The following is a 19986-nucleotide window of genomic DNA, read 5'->3' as shown; positions in this document are numbered from 1 at the left end:
ACACTTTTGGTATGAAGCAGCGAGAAGCTGCCAAATTGAAAAGAGCTAACCTTCGGGCGTGCACGCAGAGGTGTTCTGGTTATGCTGATCCTTTCTCTCTGCTGCCACTTTGAATCCAGCCTTCTTTTGGCTGATGTTTTTAGTTTTCTGCCCACTTTACAGAGTGAAATTTAACCACGGGGTAAAGGGCATACAAAAATAAAATCTATATTCTAATTTTGGTGTTCTTGTCCTGGAAACCCTGGCTAGAGTCGTTAGTTTATTTTTATTGGGACTTTTATAGTTAAGTGTATTGGCTTAATGATTTGGTAAGGAGGAATCAAAGAGTAAATTGGAAAGAGTTCTGGGGAAAAGATATCTAGTTTTGGGGACCAAGCTCTGAATGATCTTTCTTGTGACCTTTTCCTACAGGTCCTCTCTGGATGTTCTGCCTTCTCAAGTCTATTCTCTGGTTGGGAGCAGCCCCCTCCGTACCACATCTTCTTATAATTCCCTAGTCCCTGTACAAGATCAGCATCAGCCAATCATCATTCCAGATACTCCCAGCCCTCCTGTGAGTGTCATCACTATCCGCAGTGACACTGATGAGGAAGAGGACAACAAATATAAGCCCAATAGGTAAGACAGGTGAATGGTTCCCTAGCTCTGTGGCTCCTGCCCTTGGTCTTAGTCTGTTGGCTTCACACAAGTGGCTCAATTTTGGCTATGAAAGGAAGGACTAAAAAGGGGTATTTAGGAAGCATGGACGTGGATGAGTGAGCCAGAACACTCAAGTTTCCATAACTGAGCATTGTCAAGTTTTCTGTAATATTATACATGTTCATCAGTTAAATCAGTCGTTCAGATACATTAGATGGAAGGTATAGATTACGTTGTCAGGCTGTTCTGGCTTGGAATGCACATTATGTACTACAGACATGATCCCCTGCCTTTAAGGAACTTTAGAGTCTGAAAACAGATACTGTAACAGAAGCATGTAAAAAACAATTAATTGGAACAAGTTGGTAGATATGAGATTATATGAAATTCGTGTAATTTTTTAATCTGAACAGACCTCTTTGGAAGAGGTAGAACTTTAAGTAGGGCTACCTTCTTTTCCCCCCTCTGCTATATGGTCATTCAGTTTAAGAATTTAAGTACCAGATTATTTCCTCTTATCCCAGCACCTTAATCCAAGTCCTTAATTGGGCAGTTAACTAAGAGAGATAGGATACATTTAAGAACTGTGATACACACCTCTCTTGGTGTGAACATAGTCAGTTGCCTTGATTGTTCTGTGTTCTTCTTCATTGTGTTTTTGGTGTTAGGCATATAGAAGAAGCAATAACTCTACTTTTACCTGAGGAGGAAGGATTCACGCATGAAAGTAACTTAGGAGACTTAACAGAGTCACGTGTAGATGAAGTTTAAATGAACTTGAAAGAGTAAATTTAGAATGAAATACTTCAAAAGGGCTATTTACAAATGGTATTTACAAATGGCTATTTACAAATGGTAAACAGACTTGAAACTAAGTTTTGAAAGTGGTTATTGAACTGATTTGGGGAAGAAAAAAGTTAACTTTCCAGTGAAGAAAAGGGGCCTAGTACTGGCAAAAATTATATAACCAGCAGGATTGCTTAGACTGGAGGCAAGCCTATTAAAAATTAAGGAAAAGGTAAAGTTAGTAAGGTAGGGATCATTTTGTGAAGAAACTTTTTTTAAAAACACCTATAGTGAGAAGTTTGATTAGATACAGTAAAGAACCATTTATAGTCTAGCAGGGTGATATGAAAATAAAGTGGTGTTTGAAGAATGCTGTTGAAATAACTGCGAATGGGAATGGCTAAGAGGCAACATAGAATAGTTGCTAGAGGTGTGTACTTTGGAGTCATTCTGTCCTGGATCTGAATCCTGTCTTCACAACTTATCACTTGTGTGACCTTGGTCAAGTTTCTTAATCTCCATCTCCCTCTGCCTCAGTTGCCTTATCTGCAAAACAGGGATAAAGTACCTACTTCATGGAAGTGTTGTGAGATATGTGTAGAGTGTAAGAATAGTGCCTGATGCATAATAAGCACTCAGAAATTTGTTGCTGCTACTGTTGTTATTATTACTATCATCATGATTATCATCATTTTTATTATGGGAAGACCAGAGACCAGCAAAGAAACATTGCTAAAAGGGGGTTGAATTTTCATGTATTTTCTTCTCCTCAGCTCTGGCCTGAAGGCAAGGTCTAATGTCATCAGTTATGTCACTGTCAATGATTCTCCAGACTCTGACTCTTCCTTGAGCAGCCCATATTCCACTGATACCCTGAGTGCTCTCCGGGGCAATAGTGGACCCCTTCCGGAGGGTCCCGGCAGAGTCGTGGGGGATGGCGCTGGCACCCGCACCATCATTGTACCTCCACTGAAAACTCAGCTTGGTGACTGCACTGTAGCAACCCAGGCCTCAGGTGAGTTTGTTCACAGCTGGAGTTGAATGCTCCTTTGATGTGTGTATCTTTAGTATTTTGCTATAATCTGCTTTTGCCAATGGTACAGACCAGTGGTGTAGATTTTCCTAAAAATTCCCTAGTTCAGAAATCAGTTCCTTGTGATATGAAATTGTTTTTGGCCATCAGTTTATCTTCCTGTGTTTATTTTGCTTGGATCAATATAAAAGTGAGTTTGTAGACTCAGTAATACACTCACTGTTGATGGGAGAAGGTAGATACGACTTTTGTTAGATGGCAGGGAGAATTAACAGGCAGGTTTTTTTGCCACAGGTGGTTCAGATTTGACAATCCAGAAATGAATGGGAACTGATAATATTAAAAGTGATTGCAAAAGTTTTTTTGGAAAACAATATGTACTTTAGATCTTTTCTCGCCCAGTGGCATAGCAGTGATGCTTTTGTGGGTTGTATTATCAACCAAATTACCTCCATCTGTTTTGCTCTGTGAGATGCTGGGTTTAGGTTCCCGGGTATTAGGTATCCCAGTTATTGGGTAGGTTCCCGGGTATTAGGTATCCCAGTTATTGGGTAATGAAATGCTAACTGCAGTAACAAGCCCCAGTTTTCGTGGCTTAACATAATAGAAATTTATTTCTTAGTCACGTGAGTTCCCAGTGCAAGTGCTCCTGGTTGGTAGGCCTGGCAGCGAGTTAAGGATCAGAGCCTTGGAATCCTCAGCATCCAATCAGAAGGAGAAGGAAAGTATGGAGGAGGCACACACAGTTTTTAACCTCTTTAGCCCCAGAAATAGTGAAAACTCATCACATGGCCCCACCTAGAGGCAAGGGGGCCCAGAAAAATGTAGTCCTTGTCTAGGCAGCTCTTTTCCAGTGGCAACTCTATACACCAAAGGCGAGGACTGTGAAATTTTGGCATCGATATAGCCATCTCTTCGTACTTTTATGAATTAGTGTTTTACCATGAATTATAATACTGCCGAAGACATAAACAGTGTTCTAGTTTGAGGGTGACGTGTGGTTCTCCTCCTGAGAAGTAGACAACTGTCCATTGCAGACAGGGCAAAACTTCCTGATGCCAGGCTACTGAGAAACATTATTAGGAGCTCTGTCCACTATTGGGTCCAAAGAAAATAGGTTGCTCCACAAGTCACTGAATAAATGCTCCAGTTTTCCTAGTGGGACCACAGAAGGAAGCAAAATTTTGAAAATTGATTGTGCTTATATTCAGCTGCACTTTCTGCAGTTTCTTAGAATTTGAAGACAGTGAATGCCCAACAAGATATAATCTTGTCTTCCTTTAAACCCCTTTGACACCTAAATGTTCCTAAATATTACCAATATCTTACTCAGCTTCACATTGTCATTTCTGTACTTGTTTAATCCCTTCCTACATAAACTCTAGGCTCCTTGAGAGCAGGGACCATGTCTTACTTGTGTTTATATTTCTAATAGTACCTTGCACATTACTGGAGATTAGATAATATTTACTGAAGTGAACCTTTTGAAGATCTTTATGGAGCTTTGTAGAAAGACAGAAAAGAAATGGATAATACAGTTTTTGTTCTTCTAGTGTAAATGTAATTGAGGAAATAAGATACACATGAAACCTTAACTCTTGCAAACCTCATACAAACATGGACTGATTAATATGATGCCATCTGAGGTTTAGCTCAGTGATACTGAGTCCACGTCTGCTCATAACTAAAGCCTGACCCTTTCTTAGGTCTCCTGAGCAGTAAGACCAAGCCAGTGGCTTCAGTGAGCGGGCAGTCATCTGGATGCTGTATCACCCCCACAGGATATCGAGCTCAGCGCGGGGGGACCAGCGCAGCACAGCCACTCAACCTTAGCCAGGTAAGCACTAGGGGCTGCTGCCTTCTGTTTGGGGCCCCCGCTATTGTTACTCTCTGGAGAACCCTGCTTCTGGCTGGACTGCTGAATAAAGCCAAATGAAGTCCCTTTTGTGTCAAACAATTTGGTGTTCCATGGCCTGTGTCATATCTGTATGTGTTGTGTCTCTTCATTCCCTCTGTAAATGTGTTCAGAATGTACGTTCCAGGTTTTCCATCAGACCTCCCTAGTCTATCCTGGAAGATGAGAGAAATGTGTGGAATTTAGAAAGTGCCTAGGATGCTTTAGTTCTTGCCTCGTTCTGCACCACCACATGCATTGAGACTAGATTCTCTTTCTTTATCTTCTGGGTCATAAATAACCTGAGCCTTACTCTGTTTACTTGAGGCAAGAGACAGTGAAAAAGCTTTCTGGATACTTAATCAACTGGTTCTAGTCTTACATGGTGCTTGAGTCTGGGATTTGGGGCTTTTTTCTCCCCATCTGATCCTCTGATGGGGTGGGGAGGGTCACTATTCTATTTGTGTTCACTTTTTCCTCAGCTGAAATTCTGGTGCTTGTATGATGTCTACTAGTAGTGAGAAAGTGTAAATATGAGGGTGTAACTGTGTGGTTGTGTGTGTGTGAGAGAGAGAGAGCACATGCAGGTGCAAATGTAAGTTTGAGTTAGTGCATGTGTCTTGGGCTCCACAGTTCAAGAGGGATATGAAAAACTTAGAGGAGAGCAAGAGAAAACAATGGCAAGGAAGAAAGGTTAGGAAAAATTCAGTCACTGATGCCAGAATAGGGTGAGTTGAGTCGACAGTTATTTACTTTCAGGAGTGAGTAACCCTATGAACTCTTGATTTCCCCCTTTCCTCTGTCATACTTGAGAGCAAACTGCTGCTGTCTGGGCTGGGTTATGATCTATTCTGCCAGGAGGCAGAGGGATGGATGGCTGACTTCTGACAGCATTGCCAGTCTGGGAGATTCTGTGCTATGGCAGCCCAGAAGCAGTATGAGTTAGAACCTCAACTCTCAAATTGGCCTTTGGTGCCCTGAGCCAGGGTGACCTCAAGATTCCTCACTTCCTTCTTCCTCCTTCCAGAACCAGCAATCATCATCAGCTCCAACCTCGCAAGAGAGAAGCAGCAACCCTGCCCCCCGCAGGCAGCAGGCGTTTGTGGCCCCGCTCTCCCAAGCCCCTTACGCCTTCCAGCATGGCAGCCCACTACATTCGACTGGGCACCCACACCTGGCCCCAGCCCCTGCTCACCTGCCAAGCCAGCCTCACCTGTATACGTATGCTGCCCCCACTTCTGCTGCTGCATTGGGCTCCACCAGCTCCATTGCTCATCTCTTCTCCCCGCAGGGCTCCTCAAGGCATGCTGCAGCGTATACCACCCACCCTAGCACTCTGGTGCACCAGGTCCCTGTCAGTGTTGGGCCCAGTCTCCTCACTTCTGCCAGCGTGGCCCCTGCTCAGTACCAACACCAATTTGCCACCCAGTCTTACATTGGGTCTTCCCGAGGCTCAACCATTTACACTGGATACCCACTGAGCCCTACCAAGATCAGCCAGTATTCTTACTTGTAGTTGGTGAGTATGAGGGAGGAGGGGTCAGAGTTCTTAATGGGCTGTGATGAGCTCCTCCCTCACCCTCTCCTGAAACTCCTTAGCCAGCAACTTGCTCTGCAGGGGCCCACTGAAGCAGAAGGCTTTTCTCTGGGGAACCTGTCTCAGTGTTGACTGCATTGTTGTAGTCTCCCAAAGTCTGCCCTATTTTTTAATTCTTTATTTTTGTGACAGCATTTTTGGTATTTGGAAGAGTTCAGATGCCCATCATCTGCAGTTACCAAGGAAGAGAGATCATTCTGAAGTTAACCTTTGAAAAATATTTTCTCTCTCTGACTTGATTTCTATAAATGCTTTTAAAAACAAGTGAAGTTCCTCTTTATTTAACTTTATTTTATTGTAATTGCTGGTCAGAGGAAAAATGCTGATAGAAGGACTTGAAATCTGATAACAAGAAAAGAAAAATCATTACTTTCTGCTTGTTTAAAAACCAAGACTTAATTGCTTATCTTAAGAGCAGCTTGCACAAGTCTGTATTTTACTATCTTGCATTTCTCCTCAAAATTTTACCTTTGCTAATGGGACATTTAAGCTTACAGTGTTTCAATTTTGTTTTCATGTCATGTTATATTTAGTGGGAAATTGTTATTTTTGCAAAACTGGTTACATACTACTCTCTGTTACTGTTGGGATTCTCTCAGTTGCTCCTGTGTTTATTATTAAAGTAGTGTTAAAAAGGCAGCTCACCATTTGCTGGTAACTTAGTGTGAGAGAATCCATACCTACCGTGAAAGCACCAGGTATTCTTTCTAAATGAACCCTGTGCATTCTTTTTAAATTATTTTTAAAAAGTCCTTCTCTCTCTGATTTAGCTTAAATTTTATTATTGGAAAAGCCATTAAGGTGGTTATTATTGTATGGTGGTAGTTGTTTTATTATATGCAAAATCTCTTTGTATTATGCGATACTGGCATTGATGAGCTTTGCCTAAAGGTTGTTGGCATCGATGAGCTTTGCCTGAATATTAGTATGAATTTTCAATAATACACCTCTTTCTCTCTTTGCCTCAGCTCTCCCTTCATTCTATGTGATTTATTTGGGGAGAAAGCTAAAGGATCTGAAACCGGATAAGAAACGTTGTGTATAGCTTTTATACTTTAAAGTAGCTTTCTTTGTATGCCAGCAGCAAATTGAATGCTCTCTTATTAAGACTTATATAATAAGTGCATGTAGGAATTGCAAAAAATATTTTAAAAATTTATTACTGAATTTAAAAATATTTTAGAAGTTTTGTAATGGTGGTGTTTTAATATTTTGCATAATTAAATATGTACATATTGATTAGAAGAATATAACAAGCAATTTTTCCTGCTAACCCAAAATGTTATTTGTAATCAGATGTGTAGTGATTACACTTGAATTGTGTATTTAGTGTGTTTCTGATCCTCCAGTGTTACCCCGGAGATGGAATTGATGTCTCCATTGTATTTAAACCAAAATGAACTGATACTTGTTGGAATGTATGTGAACTAATTGCAATTATATTAGAGCATATTACTGTAGTGCTGAGTGAGCAGGGGCATTGCCTGCAAGGAGAGGAGACCCTTGGAATTGTTTTGCACAGGTGTGTCTGGTGAGGAGTTGTTCAGTGTGTGTCTCTTCCTTCCCTTTCTCCTCCTTCCCTTATTGTAGTGCCTTATATGATAATGTAGTGGTTAATAGAGTTTACAGTGAGCTTGCCTTAGGACGGACCAGCAAGCCCCCGTGGACCCTAAGCTGTTCACTGGGATTTATCAGAACAGGATTAATAGCTGTGTTGTGTATATGCATTGTTCTCAGTTTCCCTGCCGACACTGAAAAATAAAAACAGCAGCTTCTCTTTTTTACTGCCACCTCTACCCCTTTCCATTTTGGATTCTCAGCCGAGTTCTCACAGAAGCATTTTCCCCATGTGGCTCTCTCACTGTGCATTGCTACCTTGCTTCTGTGAGAATTCGGGAAGCAGGTGAGAGGAGTCAAGCCAATATTAAATATGCATTTTTTTTCTTTCTTTTTTTTTTAAGTATGTGCAATCACTTTTAGATGAGATTTATTTTTTCCTTTTCCCATGTGGCAGTCCTTCCTGCAAATAGTTGATATTCCTAGTAAAATATTTGCTTGTTGAAAAAAACATGTAACAGATGTGTTTATACCAAAGAGCCTGTTGTATTGCTTCCCCCATCCCCAATACTATGAGGAGGAGTTTTGTGAAGCCGCTGGTGACAGGGAACTCAAAGAAAGGTTTCTTAGCCGGTGAAGAATATTTAGAAGGAACCAAAGCCTGTTGAGCCATCGGGCTTTTGAGGTTTCTTTTTAACAACTTGTGTATTCTTGGGGCCCTTCAAACTGTGAAAGTGTCCTTGTACTCTCAGCTCCTACACGGATCTGGGTCAAGTAGAGAGTACTGGGGATGGCAAAGTTCCTGCCCATTAAAGATTTGGGGGAAGAAGGTTAACCCTAAGATGTAGACATGTTCCATCTGAACTGAAAATTATGTATTTGAGGGATAAGTCTAGGACTGGTTCTTTGTAGAGATGGTGTCAAGGAGGTGCAGGATGGAGATGGGAGATTTCATGGAGCCTGGTCGGCAAGCTCTGTACCAGGTTGAACACCGAGGAGCTGTCAAGGTATTTGGAATTTCCTCATTGTAAGGAGGAAGGGCTTTCAAGGTGGGGCAGATAGTCAGTATAGCCTACCAGGAACATGTTGGTGTTTTCCACTTTTTTTTTTTTTATCATTATTTTGTGTTTTCAGCATTATATTGATCAAGATACCCAAGCAGTTTGTATAGTTTCTGTCACTAGTGTTATACAGTTTTCTGGTCAGTGTGTGCAATCTTTGTGTCTCTTTTTGCCAAGCACATTCTCATTTTCATGCTCAAAGGCAGATCTAGTTTCTAATGGAAATATTTTTTGTTCCTTATCTTTACAAGGGATAAGATTTGTTGTTTTTGTAAGAAATGAGATGCAGGAAAAAAACACTCCACTCCTGCTCACCCTACCCCCCACCCTCAGTCCAGTAAGTGGATACCACTTAAGATAGGAGTCTTCACGGGGAGAAGACAATACCAAGAGCTTATATTGTTACCATAATCACCTTACTAGCAGTGTGTGGCTTTAAGAATTTTAGAGATCTTCAGTATTAGTTTTGCAAATTGGCATTTCAGATTTACCAAGATAAAAATCCATCTGTGTCTGCTGAATGTGTATGTGCTCAGTGTGGCTTTAGATTCTGTCTCTGGGGCTTAACATTGCTGGCCCTGACAGGATGGGGGAAGCTCCAAGAATAAAGTGAGCAGCTGGCCCAGGTCACAGTGGCCTGACCTCAGACCAGCTTAAGGCTTTAAGTCCTGTCAGAACTTGTATTTCCAGCTTCTCCCCTTCAGGGTGAGAGAGAAAATGGGAAGGGTTAGGTACAGCCACTCTAGGCTCATCTGGACACTTGATCACTCTGGAGTTTTTAGTAGCTTCCAGGAAGTGATACTATGGTCAGTGCTCAGCTAAAATCCCAGCCCCAGGAATGAGAACTTCACTTAAACAGTTCTGACCATCCATCGTCCTCCACTAGAGGGGCTAAACTTGACTGCCCTTAGCCAGGCAAGCGCAGTAGTGTGTGTTTTATTCAGCATTATTATGCAAAAACCCACTGGTTAGGATGGTTTGTTTTAGGATAGGAAATGAAATTGCCTCTCAGTGACAGGAATGACCCAAGCCTGCTTCCTGTTTCAATTTTTTTTTTTTAACTGATGGATGGTGCAGCATGTCTACATGGTTGTTCGTTGCTAAACTTTATATAATACGTGGTTTTGATTCAGCTTGAAAAATAATCTCACTACATGTAGCAGTACATTTTATGTACATTATATGTAACGTTAGTATTTCTGCTTTGAATCCTTGATATTGCAATGGAATTCCAAGTTTATTAAATGTATTTGATATGCTAGTTATTGTGTGCGATTTAAACTTTTTTTGCTTTCTCCCTTTTCTGGTTGTGCGCTTCCTTTTATGACAAGCCTCTAGAAACAGTTTCTGAGAATTACTGAGCTATGTTTGTAATGCAGATGTACTTAGGGAGTATGTAAAATAATCATTTTAACAAAAAGAAATAGATATTTAAAATTTAATACTAACTACGGGAAAAGGGTCCATTGTGTAAAAACATAGTTTATCTTTGGATTCAATGTTTGTCTTTGGTTTTACAAAGTAGCTTGTATTTTCAGTATTTTCTACATAATATGGTAAAATGTAGAGCAATTGCAATGCATCAATAAAATGGGTAAATTTTCTGATTCATGTGGCTGTTTTTGACTTCTCTTATAGGGGTACAAAGGGGATCAACAATTGGCATCTTTAGAGTGACTAAATACATTGCATCTGAACGCCAGTAGAGTGTTAGAGACAACTTCATTCTTCATACAAATCTCCGCCCCAGAAATAAATAGGGGTCGGTAGGGAATACTTCCCAAGAATGGAGTGTCCAGGGCCCTAACTTAAGATCATCTGGATCTGGCCCTTTGAAAGATGGAGAAACTTCTGACACAGGCTAATTAAACTTTGCTTCCTAGCATGTTCCACCAAACATCTAAAGTACCAGAATGCAAATAAGAATAACCACAAGACGATGCTATTTTCCCCTCCTTTCAGAAAGCTGCACTGTTAGAAGAATCGTTTTTTTTTTCTTTTTATAACATCTTTATTGGAGTATAATTGCTTTACAATGGTGTGTTAGTTTTTGCTGTATAACAAAGTGAATCAGCTATACATATACATATATCCCCATATCTCCTCCCTATCCCACCCCTCTAGATGGTCGCATCTCCCTGTGCTATGCGGCTGCTTTCCACTAGCTGGCTGTTTTACATTTGGTAGTGTGTATATGTCCATGCCACTCTCTCACTTCATCCCAGCTTACCCTTCCCCCTCCCTATGTCCTCAAGTCCAAGGAGTAGTTTTTTTTTTTCTTTAGAGGAGGACTTTGGCTCAGATTTCTCTTAAGTGAGTGATTAAAGTAAAATTTCTCCTGATAAAGAATTAGAGATTTGTCTAGATTCATCACTGCGGGGCTCTGAATAAATGCTATGCTCATTTGACTTCTTTTGACGCATGTGTTTCAGGACAAGTCTGTCTTACAGTGGCCATTAATTTTTTGGGCTCCTGTAGTCATAGTTGGGATATGGAAATGAGAAACATTTAGAAACACCCTTTTGGGCCATAACCAAGAGAAGTTATCAATAGTCTGTTCTCTCCCATTAGTAGGGAAGTCAGAGTACGTTTATTTTGATTTAGACTGCAACATATATATTTTTCATTTTTTTTTTCCTAAATAAATGAATGTAAAATTAGTGTGAACTCACTGAACACTCCCCAGTTTGGGTAAGAGAATATGCCTAGAAACTTTCAGGCAAAGGAAAACTGTATATAGAAAGACTGCAGTCAGTCTCACTTCCAGATAATCAAGAATTAATTTACTAATTTCTCAATGACCTGTTTTGGGTTTTTTGGTTTTTGTTTTTTAGTTTTAATCTCAGATACATTCTCTTTCTTAGGCTAAATCAGAGAGAGATTGGGATAGCCCCATAAGTAATTGGATAGTCCGTGGGGAAAGCTGCATTTTAATCATGAAAACCCCTGTAAATTCAATCTACTTGGCTTGCTTTGTGGGAAATTTTCCACTGGAGGTGAACTTGGTTTCCCTATTAATTCTGAGATGACACCAGGTGCTTAGCACAAGATGGCGCCAGTGAGCTGTAGAAGAAGGTACTACAGACTTGACCACTGTGGCCTTTCTTCCCACCCCTTCCCCTCAAACCTCATCTCCCCTGCTTCCAGCTTCCACTAAAGGCAGAAAACAATCCATGCTGTTATTGCTGGGAAAGGAAAGGATTAACGAAGGATGGTTCTTAAGTCAGCATTGGAAGCATTCTAAAGCAGGAATAGAGTTTGTTAAATTTCCTCCGGGGCCTCTGCCTCCCCCTGCTAGCTCCTTTTCCTGGGTGACTGCCCAGAAGGCCTTTGCCCTAGGGTTTCCAATCTCCTTCTCCTCTCCTGGGGAGCCCACGGCCTAGGCGGGAGGCGGTTAAGCCTTCTGGCTGCTCTGCAATAGGGCCATCTGTGTTTGATCAATCCAAGCGGAAAGGAGGGGGTGGGGGCCGTAAAGAGACTGTGAAAGCATTCCAGAGTAGTGAGAGAGCCCCGAGATCCTGCAAGAGAGAAGGCACCGCCCCCAGCCCGGCCTCCGAAGCTAACCCGCCGGCTTGAGTGGAAGAGGCCGTGTGCACACGACTACACACTTGGTCTACCCTGGCCCTACTCTCCCGCAGCCATGGGGCCCCGCACCCCGCTCCTTATCTTGTTCCTTTTGTCTTGGTCGGGACCCCTTCGAGGACAGCAGCACCACCTTGTGGAGTACATGGAACGCCGACTAGCTGCCTTAGAGGTAGGTGTCTCCTTTCTCTTCTGGCCCAGCCTGGAAGGATTCCACATCTCCTGTTGATTCAACCAGTTTGTCAGGGATATGGGGATGACAAATTAGGGCTCTTGTAAGAACCTACAGAAAACGCCATCTTTTAATAAGAGGATCCTCAAAATTGCAAGTCCTCCTCTTTCCCCACATACAGAAAGCAATTCCAAAGCAAATAGACCTTTGTGTTTCACCCCTGGGATTAGATGGGATAAGGGAAGAGAGTGGAAATTGAGAGCTAGAATTATGGGAATGCATCTCAGGATGAGCTGATGATTCTTTTAAAAGCTGGAAGTTCTCAGAGAATCTGTAACTTTCTGCCTTTTTAACAGCTTGGAGTCTGTAGCATCCTAATTCCCAAGAAGAGGATCGTATAATGGAGCAGAGGTCCCTTCTCACCCTCATGCACTTAGACCGCCCTAGAGGCTCAGAGAAGTCAGTAGCACTGCTCACAGCATGGCCAGAGGATGCAAAGTCGGGATGGGGGCCTAGATGGATCTTAGCTGAGCTCTTTGCGCATTTTAGCATCTTGAACATTTGGTTTTCTCTCTGTGGAGGTTGAAGGGGATGCTGATGCCTGGCTGAGTTTTGCTTTTTCCCATTCCTGACTCCCTGGTTGGGCCTCTCCCTGCCTGAGAGTTGTAACCCTTCGGCCTTCCTTCCTGCTGCCCCATCCCTTTAGGAACGGCTGGCCCAGTGCCAGGACCAGAGTAGTCGGCATGCTGCTGAGCTGCGGGATTTCAAGAACAAGATGCTGCCGCTGTTGGAGGTGGCCGAGAAGGAGCGGGAGGCACTCAGAACTGAGGCTGACACCATCTCTGGGAGAGTGGACCGTCTGGAGCGGGAGGTGGACTATCTGGAGACCCAGAACCCAGCCCTACCCTGTGTAGAGGTTGATGAGAAGGTGACCGGAGGCCCTGGGGCCAAAGGCAAGGGCAGAAGAAACGAGAAGTACGATATGGTGACAGGTAAGCAATCTGAAACAGACCTCTGTATTCTTCCTTGGTTCTTCCCCTTTTTTCTCCTTATCCCAGTCCATTTGGCTCTGTCTTCTAGAATCTGTTTTAGGGAAATCTCTGTACTATCAGGTTCATTAAGGAGAGTTTCTGGGGACCCAGGCCTCTGTGGTGCTCTTTGCCCCAATCCTCCATGAGAGTGGAGGCGTCCACTGGGCAAAGGCCCAACTGTTCTCCAAATAGCCCACCCTGGGGGGTTCCTGCAGTGAGCATCTAACTCTTGCCTGTTTTTCCTTGTCCTGTGCTTTTCTCCTTTCCCACCAGACTGTGGCTACACAATCTCTCAGGTGAGATCAATGAAGATCCTGAAGCGGTTTGGTGGCCCAGCTGGTCTGTGGACCAAGGATCCACTGGGGCCAGCAGAGAAGATCTACGTGTTAGATGGGACCCAGAATGACACAGCCTTTGTCTTCCCAAGGCTGCGTGACTTCACCCTTGCCATGGCTGCCCGGAAAGCTTCCCGAGTCCGGGTGCCCTTCCCCTGGGTAGGCACGGGCCAGCTGGTATACGGTGGCTTTCTTTACTATGCCCGGAGACCCCCTGGAGGACCTGGAGGGGGCGGTGAGTTGGAGAACACTTTGCAGCTCATCAAATTCCACCTGGCAAACCGAACAGTGGTGGACAGTTCAGTATTCCCAGCAGAGGGTTTGATCCCCCCGTACGGGCTGACGGCAGACACGTACATAGACCTGGCGGCTGATGAGGAGGGCCTTTGGGCTGTCTATGCCACCCGGGAGGACGACAGGCACTTGTGTCTGGCCAAGTTAGACCCGCAGACACTGGACACAGAGCAGCAGTGGGATACACCATGTCCCAGAGAGAATGCTGAGGCTGCCTTTGTCATCTGTGGGACCCTATACGTTGTTTATAATACCCGCCCTGCCAGTCGGGCCCGCATCCAGTGCTCCTTTGATGCCAGTGGCACCCTGACCCCTGAAAGAGCAGCACTCCCTTATTTCCCCCGCCGATATGGTGCCCACGCCAGCCTCCGCTATAACCCCCGAGAGCGCCAGCTTTACGCCTGGGATGATGGCTACCAGATTGTCTATAAGCTGGAGATGAGGAAGAAAGAGGAAGAAGTTTGAGGGAGCTAGTCTTGTGTTTTGAATCTCTTTCACCTCCATACATTTATATCCCGACTAAATTTCCTGCTCGTCATTCCGGGCAAGTTGTGATTCACATCTCATATTTTCACCCAATGGAAGCCAAATTCTCATTGCCCCTTCATTTCACATGGGACTCCAGATCTCGAGGAATCCTTTTAGAGCTAAGAGAGAAAGCCCTAAATGTTCACTCCTCTCTTGCCCCATGTCAGCAGATTTCAGGCCGGTGAAAGATGAGCCAGTTCCAGAGCTCTGACCCTTATACATATGGAGGCGACCCCAGTGAACAGGCAACAGAATATTTCTTGCCTCAGTGCGCGTCAGGGGAGAGAGAGGGCTAGGAGGAGATGTTAGACTCTGCCCTCTCTCCCTTCTCCCTTCAGTGCCCTAGAGGATGGGACTCGTTCTGTACTGCAACGTTTTGCATTAAAAGGAAAATCCACTGCTCCTTGCCTGTGTTTGTTTGGGGTAGCCCTCAGATCAGATTTCTCCCCGTGATCGTCCATCTTCTCCTCTGCCACATCCCCGCTCCTTAAGCCGCATTAGGGACTTGGCTGGGCTCCCTTGCCTAGCGAGAGGGGCTTCTCCAGTTTCAGACTTCACTGGGAGGTGCCTGGGGAGGCGGCAGAATCCCAGCACTTCCAGAGGCTGGGGCAAAAGCCCCCGGTGCCCACTGTCCTCCACAGCAGCCCTCCCAGAACCACCAGTGGCACCACGCCTCCGGCTGCGAGACTGGGGCCCAGGGGCACAGCTTCCAATTCCAATTCTCCAAGGTTTTGATGCAGACAATGGGGTTTAGTCGAATGTGGAAACCAGAGCCCTGAATGCGTGTGGGTTCTGTAAGAACTTTAAGCCTCACCTCTGAAGTGGACTCTGCCCCCAGGACCGGAACCCCCCTCCCATCTCCAGCATCAAGCTCATCACCAGGGCCAGGTTGCACAATCGCGCTTGGTCTGAACCGCTCTGATTTTCCTGCTGCCACGGCGTCTGCGGTTTGGGCGAGGAGGAGGGGCAGTGACCACGTCCCAGATGTTAGTCTTACCAGTTTCCCAACACATCCCTCCCGCCACCCTCCTCACCCCCACTTACCTACCCCAGTCCTGGAACCTGGCTGAAGTCTGTCCAGAAGTCCCGGAAACTTAACCCTTTCCTGCCGAGCACTCTGGCCTCTGGGCTGCAATTGCAGAAGGCCATCTGGGGAAGGGAGAAGGGAGAAAGGACAGGAGGAGACCCCGGTTTCGGACTCCAGTCTCTAGGCATCTGCTGAGCTCTGTACCAGGCCCCGCTCCAGCCTCATCCTCATGTCCAACTCTCCGGAGCAAGGCCATCTGATGGACAAGATCCACTGCTTAGACTGTGAAGTTGACCTCAAGCAGCCCTGGGAGTCCTCCTGGTTATTTATCCCTTGTGGGGGGGAGGAGAAAGGGACCCGGTCTTCTCCCCCCACCCCTCCCCCACCCCCGGGGTAGGGTGGATCAGTCAGGACCCTGTGATCCTCCTTTTGTCTTCTTCCCTCCCCAGGCAGAGCTGCTCCTGACGTAGGTTGGCGAGGCAGGGGAAATGAAAGGCAGTGAAGCACCTCACAAAGACGCTATTGTGGGGAGCCTGGGCGGGCGGAGGCTCGCTCCCATTCAGTTCTCTCTAATATGGGGCTGGCAGCAGTAATCACCGCCTGTCAGCCCACAGAGGGGTCTGCCCACGGAACATCTGGCTCTAGCAGCGCGCGGTTCGCTGAGGAGGGCGTGGAGGAGGGAGGGAGTTCTCGGTGGGGGCCGGGCCCCGAGGAGGGGGTGTGTGGGCACGTGCACACATGGGGGGAGCTCGTCTCCTTAGTGTGACACCACTGTGTGAGAGGGTGAGGCCCCGTCTGTAGAGGCATCTTGATCCAGAAATGGCTTTTTGACGACCCTGGGGAGGGAATAGCTCGGAGACTCTGTGTGTAGATGACATCAGTGTGAGGAGTGAGTACCAACACCGGGTCCTTCCACCTCACAACGTGTGTGCCTGTCTTTGTGACATCTTTTTTTCCCTGGTTCCTCAATGAGGGAAGACGCAGCTTTTTTTTTTTTTTTCTTGCTTAAAGTTTCTTTGGAAAAGTTCACTCAGACTTTTCTGAAAGGGCAGAAATCTCTGGGGCCTTGTCACTTACTACTTTTTCCTTTTTGTTTTTCTTTTTTGGCTTGTGTACAATAGCTAGTGCTATTTTGGAAGCGTTTTAGACGGTGAGTGGAACTGTGTGGGCAGATCCAGTGAACTGTCCAAATTCATTAAGCTTAATTATCTGCTGCTCAAGGACAGAGCCTCCGTGGCTGAATCCTATCATCAAAAAGCAGCCTCACTGCTCCTTCTCAGACCCTCCATAACATGTCACTTGACAGAAACGGGTTATGACCTCTGGTTTGAGTTGACAGTGGGAAGACAGTGGGAAGCAGAGGCCCTATGGGGTAAAAAGGCGCTAAGAGTCCAAAGAGAAGTTCCACGTGTGTCCCCAACACCCGGCCCTAAGACAGTAAAAGCCAGGGATGGGGTTGTGGGAATAGCATCAAGAAGCAGGAAGGGCCGCTGCTGTGGGGACAGCTGTCTGCCAGATCTCTGGTCCAGGCACTGCCTCTCTATCACAAGGCAGGGTTGAGAGGGTTCCCTTTACCCCTATTCTGCCCTCAGAACTCCCCACCCTAACTTCCCGGCTCTCCTCTTTGTTCTCAATATCCTTTCCTCCCTGGTGCTGGTCTTGGTGTCTGCCCATGAGAGAAACGAACGTGTTCACCTTGTCATTTTCATCAGGGAACCTGAGCCAGTGTTGTCAGAGCCCCAGATGGTGGCAGAGGGAGAGGGCAGAGATATATAAGGAATGAAGTTGTTGATTCAGCTGACAGTGCTTCCTCTGGAATCGGGCTCTGAGCTAAACAGGAAGCAGAGGCCTTTCCCTCTTCCTCCTCCTCCAGTCTCAGATTTTCTGGATTCCTTCTCATCCCTCTCCTTGTACAGGCGCCCTTCCCCGAGACGCCTGGAAGCATCCCCTTCTACTGCTCCACATTTCTCTACCTGCTTTAGGTCAAAACATGCCCATTTTGAGAGCTCTTGAAACTGTTCTGGTATTTCTCCCAGCCTGCAGGATTGGTCTCTTGAGCCTCTCTGTGGCTGCCTCGGCAATGCGGTCTCTGCTCCAGGAGGGCTGTTTTTGACCTTCAGCCAGAGGGCAGGGGCTGTCCTTCCGCCCTTCGCCCCGCTCTGCAGCTGCAGCCTCTCCTGATCCTCTGCCCCAGCAGCCTGAACGCATCTTCCTTTGCTACCCCCGGCCACCAAGGCTGGTAAGCTTTCCTCTGCCTGCTTTTTAACTTCTGCTCTCACAATGCAGAGCTTAAAAGATTAAATCTTTATTTATGGATTTAATAACTCCACAGAAGAATTATAAATGTGGCAGACAGTGTATTACTTTAGAGGGCAGAATGAGAAGGTAAAAACGAAGACCTCTCAGCACCCTCTCTCCAGAACATGGGTCTGACGATATCTGGAGTTGGACACATCTCCCCAGAACACTCCAGCCTGACCTCTGGGGTCATGACCTCCAGCCTCCCCAGCTCCACCTTCTCTGAGAACGGACACCCTTCCTTCCCATCCATAGCCATGTGGCCCAATGGGAACAAATCAGATTCTCTCTCCCGGGGATTTAGAATTGCAGATCAGAGATGTTAGGTCTGAGAGAGTGTCTGGAAGCATCTTTTGCCCTGCTACGGAGAGACAGAGCCAGACTGCAGAGGGAAAAGGATAAGGAGACACCAGACAGAAGCAGAGACAGGAGAGGAGTGAGGGGTGACTGATCAGGGCCAGTGTGCATGTCTGATCTCAAACCAGCTCTCCTGTGGTCCCAGTACATTGCTAGCCCTTGGGTTCTACAAAATGCCTGAATCCTTAAACTAAATACTCCCTTTTCTTGTTTGTTCGTGTTTATTTTTTTGCTCAAGTTAATATGAGTAGGTTTCTTTTTCCTACAACCCAAATCCAACTCCTCATCTACACCTTACCTTCCCACCAAAAAATCACCCCATCCGCTGGACGGCCGGGCACATGGCCTTCAGCCTTTAGAGTGTTTCTCCCTGCCCATGACCTAGAGGACTCACTAGAGTGATGAAGAATCTGTGCAGGCCTGTCCTGAATCATTGTACCACGGCTCGCCACGCCACTCATCCTCCGCGACACCGCACAGACCGCAGCTCACTTACCCTCTCCTGTTCTGGCGTCTCATGGTGTGGCGTTTCTTTCTCCATTGTAGCTTGTAGCACAGTGTTCTCTGAGGCAACCTGACATAACTTTAGGGTCCGGCAAGCTTGGAGTCAGAGCTCCTGGGGTGAGAGTCTGCCTCTGCTACTTACTGCTCTGATACCTTGAGCAAGTTACTTAATACCTTATCTATAAGGTAATAATATCTGCCCAACAGGATTGTTGCTGTGAGGATCAGAGATGGTATATGCCAGCTCTTTGGCAGTGCAGACAATCAGAATGTAGTTCTCAAGCCCCACTTCCTTTGGGACGCTTTTCTGGCTGTTCTCAATCCCACCTGGCAGGGTCAGGGGCCTTTCCTCTGGGCCCTGACTTACCCTGTGTGCATCCCAGTTGGAGCCGGTACCACAGTGTGTTGTGTCTTGCTCATCTTTGTGTCCCCAGAGCCTAACCCAGAGCCTGGCTCAGAGACGGGACTCAATAAATACTTGTATCGTGCTCCCCCAGGAGACTGTGAACCCTTGGAACTCTGGGCAGATTTGTCTCCTAACTCAGGGCCTAACTCAGACCAGCAAGCAGTAAATGTTCTTGGTGGCATTTTTCAATTCAGCTGGACAAAGACAAGCTACAGATAAAAAGAGAAAGCAGGGCTACCCTGGTGGCACAGTGGTTGAGAGTCTGCCTGCCGATGCAGGGGACACGGGTTCGAGCCCTGGTCTGGGAGGATCCCACATGCCGCGGAGCAACTGGGCTCGTGAGCCACAACTACTGAGCCTGCACGTCTGGAGTCTGTGCTCCGCAACAAGAGAGGCCGCAACAGTGAGAGCTCCGCACACTGCAATGAAGAGTGGCCCCCGCTTGCCACTTCTAGAGAAAGCCCTCGCACAGAAACGAAGACCCAACACAGCCAAAAAAATTAATGAATTAATTAAAAAAATAATAAAATAATAAAAACAGAAAGCAGTCTCTCTTCAACTGCAGAACGTGTTGGCCTTCCCACAGTGGCGATTTCTAGCTCCTACATCTAAGGGGAACGTCTCAAAGTAGGCCAGCACAGCTAAGCCCTGTGGCCACGGGGGAGGAAGGCAATAAAACTACGGAAGGAAGGCAGTGGGAAGACCTTTGTTGTTCAGCATCTGGTTCACAGCAGGGGTTGTGGAATAGTTAAGTCTGTTCCCACCCTGGCCCTGCCACTTGCTACCAAGTTACTTCTCTGTGACCCTCGGTTTCTTCATCTATGTATGATGTAGAGAATACCAATTCCACAGATTGCTGTGAGAATTAAGCGAGGTAATCCCTGT

At 45.8% G+C, this 19986-nt stretch overlaps 2 protein-coding genes across 7 annotated transcripts in view; both read left to right on the top strand.

Annotated features, from left to right (window-relative positions):
* HIPK1 (homeodomain interacting protein kinase 1) overlaps positions 1-10985 on the top strand; it is a 48569-nt gene extending 37584 nt beyond the window's left edge. For 5 of the 6 annotated variants that reach the window (XM_033435873.2, XM_049709976.1, XM_033435901.2 and 2 more), the window contains 4 exons: positions 412-618; positions 2199-2440; positions 4165-4295; positions 5380-10174. In XM_033435873.2, the coding sequence (XP_033291764.1) occupies positions 412-618; positions 2199-2440; positions 4165-4295; positions 5380-5868 (1069 nt within the window). In that variant the 3' untranslated portion in view covers positions 5869-10174. Of the gene's footprint in view, positions 1-411; positions 619-2198; positions 2441-4164; positions 4296-5379; positions 10175-10205 lie in introns of those variants that run through there. The other variant, XM_033435883.2, reaches the window with a different exon arrangement.
* Positions 10986-11116: 131 nt separating this feature from the next.
* Positions 11117-14911, top strand: OLFML3 (olfactomedin like 3). The gene is made up of 3 exons (XM_004263210.4): positions 11117-12321; positions 13028-13313; positions 13626-14911. The coding sequence occupies exons 1-3, from the start codon at positions 12208-12210 to the stop codon at positions 14444-14446; spliced, it is 1221 nt and encodes a 406-aa protein (XP_004263258.1). The 5' UTR covers positions 11117-12207; the 3' UTR covers positions 14447-14911.
* The last annotated feature ends 5075 nt before the right edge of the window (positions 14912-19986 follow it).

Source organism: Orcinus orca, chromosome 1 (genome assembly GCF_937001465.1).
Source record: "Orcinus orca chromosome 1, mOrcOrc1.1, whole genome shotgun sequence".
NCBI classification, from domain to species: Eukaryota; Metazoa; Chordata; class Mammalia; order Artiodactyla; family Delphinidae; genus Orcinus; species Orcinus orca.
Note: the sequence above shows the minus strand (reverse complement) of the source record. Positions and strands in the feature narration are given on the sequence as shown.